At 39.6% G+C, this 14202-nt stretch overlaps 2 protein-coding genes across 3 annotated transcripts; both read right to left on the bottom strand.

Moving 5' to 3' along the window:
- Positions 1–1749: 1749 nt before the first annotated feature.
- On the bottom strand, positions 1750–4813 carry LOC147362604 (olfactory receptor 1J4-like). Of its 2 annotated transcripts, XM_086325383.1 has the most exons (2): positions 4806–4813; positions 1750–2683 (listed from the first exon to the last, which is right to left on the bottom strand). In XM_086325383.1, exons 1-2 carry the CDS (start codon positions 4811–4813, stop codon positions 1750–1752), a joined length of 942 nt encoding a protein of 313 aa, XP_086181509.1. The 2 variants fall into 2 exon arrangements, with proteins under 2 accessions (XP_086181509.1, XP_086181510.1); XM_086325384.1 differs by lacking the exon at positions 4806–4813 and having other exon boundaries at positions 1750–2700.
- Positions 4814–12408: 7595 nt separating this feature from the next.
- On the bottom strand, positions 12409–13362 carry LOC147362603 (olfactory receptor 1J4-like). Its single transcript, XM_086325382.1, has one exon. It carries the CDS (start codon positions 13348–13350, stop codon positions 12409–12411), a length of 942 nt encoding a protein of 313 aa, XP_086181508.1. The 5' UTR covers positions 13351–13362.
- Between the last annotated feature and the right edge of the window lie 840 nt (positions 13363–14202).

Genomic DNA, 14202 nt, shown 5'->3' with positions numbered 1-14202 from the left:
CAATGTTGTGTTATTTTCTTTTTTCAGAAAACTGAATCTGCCATATGTACCCCCTCCTTTTTTTTTCATTTCCTTCCCCTTTAGGCCACTGCAGAGCTTTGAGTAGAGTTCCCTGTGCTATACAGCAGGTTCTCATTAGTTATTTCTTTTATGCACAGTAGTAAATGTCCAATGACAGAGGAATAGATACAGAAGAGGTGGCACATATATACAATGGAATATTATACAGCCACAGAACGTAACAAAAGTGTGCCATTGCCGGAACATGGATGGGTCTATATATTGTCTGGGTCTGCAATACAGAGTAAAGAGAAAAATAAATATTGTTTGTTAATGTCTATATATGAAGCCTAGAAAAATGGTAGTGATGAACCGATTTGACAGGAAAGAATACAGAGGCAGACATAGAGAATGAATTTCTAGACACAGTCGGAGGTGGAGTTGTTATTCCGTCACTAGGTCTTGTCTGACTTTTTACAACCCCATGGACTGCAGCATACCAGGCTTCCCTGTCCTTCACAGAGTTTGCTCAGAGAGAAGGAGAGGGTGGGACAAACTGAGAGAGTACCATTATCATATATACACTTCAGTTCAGTTCAGTTCAGTTCAGTTGCTCAGTCATGTCCGACTCTTTGCAATCCCATGAATCGCAGCACACCAGGCCTCTCTGTCCATCACCAACTCCCGGAGTTTATCTAAACTCATGTCCATCAAGTCGGTGATGCCATCCAGCCATCTCATCCTCTGGGGTCCCCTTCTCCTCCTGCCCCCAATCTCTCCCAGCATCAGGGTCTTTTCCAATGAGTCAACTCTTCATGAGGTGGCCAAAGTATTGGAGTTTCAGCCTCATCATCAGTCCTTCCAATGAACACCCAGGACTGAGCTCCTTTAGGATGGACTGGTTGGATCGCCTTGAAGTCCAAGGGACTCTCAAGAGTCTTCTCCAACACCACAGTTCAAAAGCATCAATTCATCGGCACTCAGCTTTCTTCACAGTCCAACTCTCAAGTCCATACATGACTACTGGCAAAATGATAGCCTTGACTAGACAAACCTTTGTTGGCAAAGTAATATCTCTGCTTTTCAATATGCTATCTAGGTTGGCCATAACTTTCATTCCAAAGAGTAAGTGTCTTTTAATTTCATGACTGCAATCACCATCTGCAGTGGTTTTGGAGCCCCCAAAAATAAAGTCCAATGCTGTTTCCACTGTTTCCCCATCTATTTCCCATATATACACTACCATGTGTAAATTAGATTGCTAATGAGAAACTGCTCCATAGCACAGGAAACTCAGTGTAGTACTCTGTGATGACCTAGAGGGCTGCAAAGCATGGGGAGGGTAGGGAGGGAGGATCAAGAGAGAATATATGTATACTTAGAGCTGATTCACATTGTTATATAGCAAAAACCAACAAAATATTGTAAAGCAATTATTTTCCAATAAAAAGTAAATTAAAAATTAAATACATTTTAAAAAGAAATAAATTCCTAGGAAATAAGAGGAGAGATGAAGTACTACCAGCTATATAAATGCTCAGCCTTATAGACAAGATCAGAAATCAAGACCAGAACTCAAAATTCATAATTTATGCTAATAAACTGATAGGAAATAGACAATAATTGTAAAGGAATGCAATTCAATTATCAAACATTTACTGAATATTTATTCCATGCTGGGCTCAAATCTAGGGATGTAGGATCTGAGGTTTTGTGAACACTCATGGCTGCTATAAAGACTAGCAAATGTCATTGAGACAAGACTTTTGCCCTGTGCAAGAGTCTCTCCAGGGCCTCCTTCATGTCCCTGTTCCTTAGGCTATAAATGAAGGGGTTCAGCAGTGGAGTGACCACTGTGTACATCACAGAGGCAATGGTGCTCTTGTCCCTGGAGGTGCTGGATGAGGGGAAAAAATACAGTCCAATAATTGTTCCATAATACAGAGACACAACAGAGAGGTGAGAGCCACATGTGGACAATGCTTTGCAGATCCCCTTGGTGGAGGGGACCTTCAGAATGGTGGCCCCGATGCGTCCATAAGAGATCAGGATGCATACTAGTGGGAGGACGATGACGGCCACTCCTGCTGTGAAAATGGCCAGCTCATTGAGGGATGTGTCTGAGCAAGAGAGCTTCAGCAGGGCACCAAGGTCACAGAAGAAATGGGGGATGCTGAGGTCAGCACAAAAGGACAGTTGGGTCAGGAGGAGGGTGTGATACAGGGCATTGGCACAGGAGAGAATCCAGGACACAGTTACTAGTAAGGTGCACAGCCCCTGTCCCATGACGATGGTGTAGTGGAGAGGGTGGCAGATGGCCATGTACCGATCATAGGCCATTGAAGTGAGCAGAAAATCATCCAGACCAGTAAAAAATAGGAAAAAATACATCTGTGTTACGCACCCTGCATAGGGGATGGATTGACCCTGAGTCTGCATGTTGATCAGCATCTTAGGGACAGTGACAGATGAAAAGGAGATGTCAGTGAGGGCCAAGTGGCTGAGGAAGAAGTACATGGGGGTGTGCAGGCGAGGGTCCAGCCTGATGAGCAGGAGGATGAGCAGGTTGCCCAGCACCGTGGTCAGGTACACGCCCAGGAACAGGGCAAAGAACACGCCCTGCTGCTCTGGCCGGATGGGAAGTCCCAGGAGGAGGAACTCGGACATGCTGCTCTGATTCTCCCTCTTCATGCTCCTCTCCTGTCTTATGGGAATGAAAGGACAGTGAAAGAAGCATATTTTGATTGCAGCAGGCATATATAAATGAGTCCTTTCTCTTCGTGAATATGTTAGTGTCTGTCTGCATTGCCCTGCAAAAACCCCGAAGATGAATGGTATTACCATGTATAGTGAGGGAATTACCAACCAAGAATTGAGTTTGATACAGAAGAGAAACTGGCTCAGTGGCATTTTTCCATCACCTCAGTAAAGAGAAAGTATCACACTTTCTTAGCAGAGAAATAGTAAGTTAAAGACCTCCCTAATTTCTCTTCTGTTTCTGGACATACAATCATAAGGTTTGACCTTCAAGTTGTGACATATTGACCTATGGAAATCTGACTTCAAAGTCCTTTCACATGTAAAGTATAAGGAGGACTGTTCAATAACGAATTCTTGAAGTAAAGTGGGTCAAAAATACACAGCCAAGGAATTTCCAGGCAGTCCTGTGGTTAATACTTCACGTTGCAAATCAGGGGTTGTGGGTTCAATCTCTGTTCCATGTATAAAGAAATCGCATGCCTTATAGCTAAAAACTGAAACATGAAACAAAAATATATGGTAATAAATTCAGCAAAGAATTTTTAAAATGATCCACATCAAAAAAATTCTTTAAAAATAAATAAGCAACTAAATAGCCAGATTCCATTATGTATAAAAGTTGAAGAAAAATAAAGGAAGCTTACCTGTCAACTGAATTCAGAATTTCTAAGAGCTCAATCTTGTAATATTGTGCTCTATGAAATAAAAATATTACTGGCAGTTATGTATATATTTTTACTAACACTCATATTAATCATTCACCAATATCCTCCTGATTCAACAAAATCCTCTTGTTGAAGAGTTCCCTAATCCAAAATAAAAACAGTTGCTGCCAAGAGGTGTCAAAGAGATATGCCCTAATATGCCTTCTTCGCTCATCTTTAAGAACTAGTTTAAAAAAGTATCATAGCCAGAGCACAGAGAAATGCTGAACACCTATATACAGACACACACACACATACAAATACACACCTGCTATTGCCGTAGGATACACAGTTCTTTTCTGAACTTTATGCTTGATTGATCTAGTTACCTTGAGTAAGAACTGGTTTTGCAGCTTCTCTGTAGGACACCTGGAGACAAGACTTATCCACTTCTGTGGTCCTGAACCACTCACCAGCATCAGAGAAAAAAGAGCTTTATCTTCAATTCATCAACTTCAGACATGAAGATGTGAAGACTGATCTGTCCACCAGAGAGTGGATCCAAGGGGACAGGGCTCCAAGCTCTTGGTTAGAGACATGCATTAAACATGTATTAATTGCTCAGTTTTCTTGTTTCTCCCTCCAGGACACATGCCCTAGGGCAGTGGTTCCTAAACTTTGATGTTCCCTAGAATGCCCTGGGGAGTTTATTAAGGATGCAGATTCCAGCTCCAACTCCACTGATGCTCATTCTTGAACTCTGCAGCAAGAGAATTCTGATGTACATGGTCCTAAGGGCCGACACTGAGAAAACAGTGTCCTTAGGAAGAACATCATGATGACGCCCCATGGGTGTGAGCCTGAAGGAGATGTGGAAAGACCTCCTCACTGACCCTTCCCACAAGCTTCAAGTTTCCCCTAGTTAAGTCAAAGCTTGGGATGTGAGGATGGAGTTTTCTCCCAAGCCAAGATGCCTTCTTAGTTTGTTGCCTTTTAAATATATCTGCTTCACGGTAGAAATCCAAATACAATATGAGAAAGTCAAAGTATTTCCCCTGTCTTTTATTCATTTTTTATACTTCTAAAATGTTTTTTATTCATAAAACCTTACATTTGTTGTTGTTCTATCAAAAGGTTAGTCGCTCAATCATGTCGGACTCTGTGCAACCCCACGGACTGTAGCCCACCAGGCTCCTCTGTCAGTGGAATTCTCCAGGCAAGAATATTGGAGCTATTGTTCAACTCCAGTGTTGTTCAACTCCAGTTGTTGTTGTTTAGTGTCTAAGCCATATCTGACTCTTTGCGACCCCATGAATTGCAACATGCCAGGCTTCGCTGTTTTTTGCTATTTTCCAGAGTTTCCTCAAACTCAAGTTCATTAAGTCAGTAATGCCATCCAACCATCTCATCCTCTGTCATGACCTTTATGTCCTTCCCTCAATCTTTTCCAGCATCAGGGTCTTTTCCAGTGAGTTGACTCTTCACATCAGATGGCTAAATTATTGGAGTTTCATCTTCAACATCAGTCCTTCTAATGAATATTCAGGATTGATTTCCTTTAGGATTGACTGGTGTGATCTCCTTGCTGTTCAAGGGACTTTCAAGAGTCTTCTCCAGTACCACATTTGGAAAGTATCAATTTTGCCACTCAGTCTTCTTTCTGGTCCAACTCTCACATCCATACATGACCACAGGAAAACCACAGCTTTGGCTAAATTACCTTTGTTGGAAGAGTGATGTTTCTGCTTTTTAATAGGTTGTATAGAAATGTCATAGCTGTTCTTTCAAGGTCAAGTGCCTTTTATTTTCATGACTGCAGTTACCAAATGAAGTAATTTTGAACCCAAGAAAATAAAATCTGTCACTGATTCCACTTTGCCCTCCATCTATTTGCCATGAGCAACAGAACAGAATGCCATGATCTTTGTTTTGTGAATGTTGCATTTTAAGCCAACTTTTTCATTCTCCTCTTCCACCCTCATTAAGTGGGTCTTTAGTTCCTCTTAACTTTCTGCCATTAAAGTGGTGTCATCTGCTTATGTGAGGTTGTTGATATTTCTCCCAGCAATCTTGATTCCAGCTGGTGATTCATCCAGTCTGGCATTTCACGTGATGCATTCTGTATATAAATAAATAAGCAGGGTGACAATATACCTTTATGTACTCCTTTCCCAGTTTGGAACCAGTCAATTGTTCCATGTCCCATGCTAGCTATTGCTTCTTGACCTGCACACAGGTTTTTCAGGAGGCAGGTAAGGTGCTCTTGTATTTCCATCTCTTGAAGAATTTTCCACAGTTTGTTGTGATCTACATAGTCAAAGATTTTAGCATACTCAGTGAAAGAGGAGTAGATGTTTTTCTGTAATTCTCTTGATGTTTCTATTATCCAACAGATGTTGGATATTTGATCTCTGGTTCCTCTGTCTTTTCTAAATCTAGCTTGAACTTCTGGAAGTTCTTGGTTCATATACTGCTGAAGCCTAGTTTGAATGGCTTTGAGTATAATCTTGCTAGCATGTGAAATGAGTGCAGTTGTACTGTAGTTTTAACATTCTTTGGCCTTGCCTTTCTTTGGGATTGAAATAAGAACTGCCCTTTTCTAGTCCTGGGGCCACTGGGGAGTTTTCCAAATTTGCTGGCCTACTGAGTGCAGCAGTTTAAGAGCATCATCTTTTAGGATATATTTACATAAATGGGATTTATTTTGCATGGTATCTTAGAGCTTTCTTTTCCTAAAATATATTTATTGCATTAATACTTGCAAGTCTACATCTATGCTTATCAGTTCATAGAATATATTTAACATCAATACCTTAATCTTCTTAAATTTTTAAATTTTTAGTTGCTCTGTTGTTGAATTAACTGAGTGATCCATTAACACAGAATCTCTAATTCTTCAATAGCACTGGGACAACCCAGAGGGATGGTATGGGGAGGGAGGAGGGAGGAGGGTTCAGGATGGGTAACACATGTATACCTGTGGTGGATTCATTTTGATATATGGCAAAACCAATACAATATTGTAAAGTTAAAAAATAAAATAAAATAATAAAAAATAAGATAAAACTTTAAAAAATATTATAGTACACCCTGAAGTCTTCTCCTGTGTCATTTGTCTGATCAAGATTACTTTATGATCTCCAAAGCATTGATTTTAACAGGCTGCATTGTCTTAGTTCCCCCATGCCTGTGGCTTGTTCCTTTGAAGAGAGAACAACCAAACTTTGAAAATGTCCATGAAAATACATGAAGAATGGAAGTCCAGGTGGAAGCCCATGAAAAGAGAGGCAATAAAGCCAGACTCTTTTCATTCACCTAAGGAATCATCTAAGTCAGAGCTTATGGAATGAAATAAATGAATAATAAAGGAAAGTTGCATCATGATATTTTATACATGTATCAAATATCAAATTCCTTCCAAATATTGTGATTTCCAACTTTACACCTCAAACAGAGTAGAGTTGTGACATTACCACAGCCTTCCATGTCACTCCAGCTGCTGGTTACATACTAATTAGTGTAATTAGTGTTTATGTATAATATTGGTAAACATACTACATTTGCATAGTGCAGGCACACACACACAAAAGGACAAGATGGAAAAAAGGGGTAAAAACCTGATGCTCAAAAAGAGACATATCTATGCTGATAAGAGAGATCAAATGAATAGTACAAACTAATCTAAAAAAGGCCAGTAAAGAGGGAAAAGTAAAGAAACAATCTTTGTCCAAATCTATTTGCAGTGAGTTTTGCAAGGTAGCAGCATTACAAAGTTGGTCAATAAAGAACAAAAATCAATGATACTTTATATCCTAACAGTGAGCACTGAGAATTGAAAATTTTAATATACTATTTATAACAGTTTAAAAAGCAAAATATACATATGGATGAATTTACCAAAATACCAGTACATTTAAAACTACAAACCCATTCATTGTAAATTTAAAGAGAATGAAAATGAATAGAGATACACTTTGCACATAGACTGGATAGCCCAATATCGTTATGAAGCCAAGTCTCTCCTCCAACTGATCTATAGGGTCAGTGCAATCAAAGGCAATGTATCAGCAGCCTACTTGTAGAAGGTGATTCTTAATATTATATGGAAGTCAAAGGGAAAACAAAAAATCTTAAAATGAAAGCAAAATGCCGTAATTTACCTAATTTCAAAACCTTTTTATAATCCATCGAAAGGAAAATAAAAATAATTGCATGAGAATAGGAATATAGATCAATAGAACAACGAATAATTTTTATTTTATTTTTATTTATTTTTTAAATTTATTTTTATTTTTATTTTTTTTAAATTTTACATAATTGTATTAGTTTTGCCAAATATCAAAATGAATCCACCACAGGTATACATGTGTTCCCCATCCTGAACCCTCCTCCTTCCTCCCTCCCTATACCATCCCTCTGGGTCGTCCCAGTGCACTAGCCCCAAGCATCCAGTATCGTGCTTCGAACCTGGACTGGCAACTCATTTCATACATGATATTTTACATGTTTCAATGCCATTCTCCCAAATCTTCCCATCCTGTCCCTCTCCCACAGAGTCCATAAGACTGTTCTATACATCTTTGTCTCTTTTGCTGTCTCGTACACAGGGTTATTGTTACCATCTTTCTAAATTCCATATATATGCATTAGTATACTGTATTGGTGTTTTTCTTTCTGGCTTACTTCACTCTGTATAATAGGCTCCAGTTTCATCCACCTCATTAGAACTGATTCAAATGTATTTTTAATGGCTGAGTAATACTCCATTGTGTGTATGTACCACAGCTTTCTTATCCATTCATCTGCTGATGGACATCTAGGCTGCTTCCATGTCCTGGCTATTATAAACAGTGCTGCGATGAACATTGGGGTACACGTGTCTCTTTCCCTTCTGGTTTCCTCAGTGTGTATGCCCAGCAGTGGGATTGCTGGATCATAAGGCAGTTCTATTTCCAGTTTTTTAAGGAATCTCCACACTGTTCTCCATAGTGGCTGTACTAGTTTGCATTCCCACCAACAGTGTAAGAGGGTTCCCTTTTCTCCACACCCTCTCCAGCATTTATTATTTGTAGACTTTTGGATCACAGCCATTCTGACTGGTGTGAAATGGTACCTCATAGTGGTTTTGATTTGCATTTCTCTGATAATGAGTGATGTTGAGCATCTTTTCATGTGTTTGTTAGCCATCTGTATGTCTTCTTTGGAGAAATGTCTGCTTAGCTCTTTGGCCTGTTTTTTGATTGGGTCATTTATTTTTCTGGAGTTGAGTTGTAGGAGTTGCTTGTATATTTTTGAGATTAGTTGTTTGTCAGTTGCTTCATTTGCTATTATTTTCTCCCATTCTGAAGGCTGTCTTTTCACCTTGCTAATAGTTTCCTTTGATGTGCAGAAGCTTTTAAGTTTAATTAGGCCCCATTTGTTTATTTTGCTTTTATTTCCAATATTATGGGAGGTGGGTCATAGAGGATCCTGCTGTGATGTATGTCAGAGAGTGTTTTGCCTATGTTCTCCTCTAGGAGTTTTATAGTTTCTGGTCTTACGTTTAGATCTTTAATCCATTTTGAGTTTATTTTTGTGTATGGTGTTAGAAAGTGTTCTAGTTTCATTCTTTTACAAGTGGTTGACCAGATTTCCCAGCACCACTTGTTAAAGAGATTGTCTTTAATCCATTGTATATTCTTGCCTCCTTTGTCAAAGATAAGGTGTCCATATGTGCGTGGATTTACCTCTGGGCTTTCTATTTTGTTCCATTGATCTATATTTCTGTCTTTGTGCCAGTACCATACTGTCTTGATAACTGTGGCTTTGTAGTAGAGCCTGAAGTCAGGTAGGATGATTCCTCCAGTTCCATTCTTCTTTCTCAGGATCGCTTTGGCTATTCGAGGTTTTTTGTATTTCCATACAAATTGTGAAATTATTTGTTCTAGCTCTGTGAAGAATACTGTTGGTAGCTTGATAGGGATTGCATTGAATCTATACATTGCTTTGGGTAGTATACTCATTTTCACTATATTGATTCTTCCAATCCATGAACATGGTATATTTCTCCATCTATTAGTGTCCTCTTTGATTTCTTTCACCAGTGTTTTATAGTTTTCTATATATAGGTCTTTAGTTTCTTTAGGTAGATATATTCCTAAGTATTTTATTCTTTCCGTTGCAATGGTGAATGGAATTGTTTCCTTAATTTCTCTTTCTGTTTTCTCATTATTAGTGTATAGGAATGCAAGGGAATTCTGTGTGTTGATTTTATATCCTGCAACTTTACTATAGTCATTGATTAGTTCTAGTAATTTTCTGGTGGAGTCTTTAGGGTTTTCTATGTAGAGGATCATTTCATCTGCAAATAGTGAGAGTTTTACTTCTTCTTTTCCAATTTGGATTCCTTTTATTTCTTTTTCTGCCCTGATTGCTGTGGCCAAAACTTCCAAAACTATGTTGAATAGTAATGGGGAAAGTGGGCACCCTTGTCTTGTTCCTGACTTTAGAGGAAATGCTTTCAATTTTTCACCATTGAGGATAATGTTTGCTGTGGGTTTATCATATATAGCTTTTATTATGTTGAGGTGTGTTCCTTCTATTCCTGCTTTCTGGAGAGTTTTTATCATAAAGGGGTGTTGAATTTTGTCAAAGGCTTTCTCTGCATCTATTGAGATAATCATATGGTTTGTATTTTTCAATTTGTTACTGTGGTGTATTACATTGATTGATTTGCAGATATTGAAGAATCCTTGCATCCCTGGGATAAAGCCCACTTGGTCATGGTGTATGATCTTTTTAATGTGTTGTTGGATTCTGATTGCTAGAATTTTGTTAAGGATTTTTGCATCTATGTTCACCAGTGATATTGGCCTGTAGTTTTCTTTTTTTGTGGGATCTTTGTCAGGTTTTGGTATTAGGGTGATGGTGGCCTCATAGAATGAGTTTGGGAGTTTACCTTCCTCTGCAATTTTCTGGAAGAGTTTGAGCAGGATAGGTGTTAGCTCTTCTCTAAATTTTTGGTAGAATTCAGCTGTGAAGCCGTCTGGACCTGGGCTTTTGTTTGCTGAACAGCGAATAATTTTTAAATAGATCAATACAAATAAGGTAAGTTAATAGTTTACAGTGGACCAAGGCAATTTAATGTGGCAAGCATAGTGTTTCAATAAATGGTACCAGCATTGTTCAGTATCAATATGGCTTAATTGAACATGGACTCTTGAGCCACACAACATGCAAAACATAACTCAAAATGGGTCAAATGTGTAAGAACTATAGCTATAAGACTATTTTGAATAAAACATTGGACAAAATCTTGGTAAAAGTGAGGTAGGTAATATTTTCTTAAATAGGACACAAAAGTCATGAACACTAAAAGGAAAAGATAGAATCTTGATTTCATAAAATAAAATGCATTTGCTCTTCCAAAGAAACTTTTTTTTAAAAAAGTCATTGGACTATAGTTGCTTAACAATGTTTTGTTATTTTCTGATCTCAGTAAAATGAATTTGCCATATGTCAAGGCTATGGTTTTTCCAGTGGTCATGTATGGATGTGAGAGCTGGACTGTGAAGAAAGCTGAGCAATGAAGAATTGATGCTTTTGAACTGTGGTGTTGGAGAAGACTCTTGAGAGTCCCTTGGACTGCAAGGAGATCCAACCAGTCCATCCTAAAGCAGATCAGTCCTGGGTGTTCATTGGAAGGACTGATGCTGAGGCTGAAACTCCAATACTTTGGCCACCTCATGTGAAGAGTTGACTCATTGGAAAAGACCCTGGTGCTAGGAGGGATTGGGGGCAGGAGGAGAAGGGGATGACAGAGGATGAGATGGCTGGATGGCATCACCGACTCTATGGACATAAGTTTGGGTGAACTCCGGGAGTTGGTGATGGACACGGAGGCCTGGAATGCTGCAATTCATGGGGTTGCAAAGAGTCAGACACAACTGAGCAACTGAACTGAACTGAACTGTATACCCCTCTTTTTAAAATTTCCTTCCCATTTAGGTCACCACAGAGCTTTGAGTAGAGTTCCCTGTGCTATACAGTATATTCTCATTAGTTATCTATTTTATACACAGTAGTAAATGTCCACTGACAGAGGAATAGATAAAGATGTGGCATGTATATACAATGGAATACTATACAGCCACAAACAAAACTGTGCCATTGCTGGGACGTGGATGGGTCTACATAGTGTCTGGGTCTGACATATAGAGTGAAAAAAGTCAGAAAGAGAAAACTAAATATTTTATGTTAATGTCTACATACGGAATAGAGAAAAATGGTAGTGATGAAGCGATTTCACAGGCAAGAATAGAGAGGCAGACATAGAGAATGAATTTCTGGACACAGTTGGAGGAGGAATTGTTGTTACAGTTGCTAAGTCTTATGTGACTCTTTCCAAGACCGTGGACTGCAGCATACCATTCTCCCCTGTCCTTCACAGAGTTTGCTCAGGGGGAAGGAGAGGGCGGGAAAAACTGAGAGAGTACCACTGACATACATACACTACCATGTGTAAATTAGATTACTAGTGAGAAACTGCTCCATAGCACAGGATACTCAGTGTGGTACTCTGTGATGACCTAGAGGGCTGCAAAGCATGGGGAGAGTTGGAGGGAGGATAAAAAGAGAGAGAATATACGTATACTTAGAGCTGATTCATGTTGCTGTATAGCAAAAACCAACAAAATATTGTAAAGCAATTATCCTCCAATAAAAATAAATGAATGATTAAATACATTTTTAAAAAGAAATAAATTCCCAGGAAATAAGCGGAGAGACATAAGTACTAAAAGCTATATAAATTCTCAGCCTAATAGACAAGATCAAAAATCAAGAACCTAAACTCAAAATTCCAAATTTATGCTAATGAACTGTTAGTAAATAGACATAATTGTAAAGGAATGAAATTCAACTATCAAACATTTACTGAGTATTTATTCCATGCTGGGATCAAATCTAGGGATATAGGAGCTGAGGTTTTGTGAACACACATGGCTGTTATAAAGACAAGCAAACATCATTGAGACAAGACTTTCACCCTGTGCAAGAGTCTCTCCAGGGCCCCCTTCATGTCCCTGTTCCTTAGGCTATAAATGAAGGGGTTCAGCAATGGAGTGACCACTGTATACATCACAGAGGCAATGGTGCTCTTGTCCCTGGAGGTGTTAGATGAGGGGAAAAAATACAGCCCAATAATTGTTCCATAATACAGAGACACCACAGAGAGGTGGGAGCCACATGTGGACAATGCTTTGCATATCCCTCTGGTGGAGGGGACCTTCAGGATGGTGGCCCCAATGCGGCCATAAGAGGTCAGGATGCATATTAATGGCAGGATGATGACGACCACTCCTGCTGTGAAAACGGCCAGCTCATTAAGGGATGTGTCTGAGCAGGAGAGCTTCATCAGAGCATCAAGGTCACAGAAGAAATGGGGGATGCTGTGGTCAGCACAAAAGGACAGCCGGGTCAGGAGGAGGGTGTGACACAGGGCGTTGGCACAGGAGAGAATCCAAGACGCAGTTACTAGTAAGGTGCACAGCCCCTGTCCCATGACGGTGCTGTAGTGGAGAGGGTGGCAGATGGCCACGTACCGATCATAGGCCATCGAGGTGAGCAGGAAATTATCCAGATCAGTAAAAAAGAGGAAGAAATACATCTGTGTTACACACCCTGCATAGGGGATGGATTGATTCCGAGTATGCATGTTTATCAGCATCTTAGGGACAGTGACAGATGAAAAGGAGACGTCAGTGAGGGCCAAGTGGCTGAGGAAGAAGTACATGGGGGTGTGCAGGCGAGGGTCCAGCCTGATGAGCAGGAGGATGAGCAGGTTGCCCAGCACCGTGGTCAGGTACACGCCCAGGAACAGGGCGAAGAACATGCCCTGCTGCTCTGGCCAGATGGGGAGCCCCAGGAGGAGGAACTCTGACACGCTGCTATTTTTCTCCCTCTTCATGCTCCTCTCCTGTCTGTTGTGAACAAAAGGATAGTAAATTTTCACTACAGAGGCAGATAATAATGAGTCCTTTCTGCTGGTGAATGTCAGTGTCTGCCTGCTTTGCCATGTCCCTGCAAAACCCTAAAATGTATGGCATTACCAAATAAAACAGGGAATTTACCAACCAAGAAGAGGTTTGATACAGAACAGAAACTGGCTCAGTGGCGTTTTTCCATCTTCTAGGAGAGAGGCCATCTTTAAGTCATAATTTGCAGCTGTGTCTTTTCAGCAAAGAGAAAATGTCACAGCATCTTAGTAGAGGGATAGATAGTAAGTTAAAATCTCCCTAATTTCTATTCTGTTTCTGTACATTTAAGAACAATCCTATGGTTTGACCTTCAGATTGTGACATAATGATTTTTTGAAATCTGACTTCAAAATCCCTTCCTAAGTAAAGTGTAGGGAGGAAGTTTCAACAACAAATTCTCACAGGGAAGTGGATCAAAAATACATTGCCAAAGTTTACATTATGTATAAAGGCTGAACAGAAAAGAATCATATCTCTTGATTGAACTCAGAGGGTCTTAGATCTCAGCCTTGCAATATCACTGCTTTACAAACTAAAAATATTGCTGTCAGTCACATATTTTTTTTTACTAGTACTCATATTTATCATTATCTAATCTTCTCTTGATCCAACAAACTCTCCTGACCCCATGAATAGGCACACCCATAATAAAAAGAGTTGTTATCAAGAGTCAAACTGATAAGCCATGATATGCCTTCTCCCCTTGTCTTTAGGTACTAGCATGAGAACTGACATAAATAAGAACACCTGTGTACATACACACACACAAACACTCACACAAA

The sequence above is a fragment of the Bos grunniens genome, chromosome 11 (genome assembly GCF_055505025.1).
Source record: "Bos grunniens cultivar Pamir isolate PY7600 chromosome 11, Bosgru_T2T1.0, whole genome shotgun sequence".
Lineage (NCBI taxonomy): Eukaryota > Metazoa > Chordata > Mammalia > Artiodactyla > Bovidae > Bos > Bos grunniens.
The sequence above is the reverse complement of the archived record's forward strand: the minus strand, read 5'-3'. Positions and strand labels throughout refer to the sequence as shown.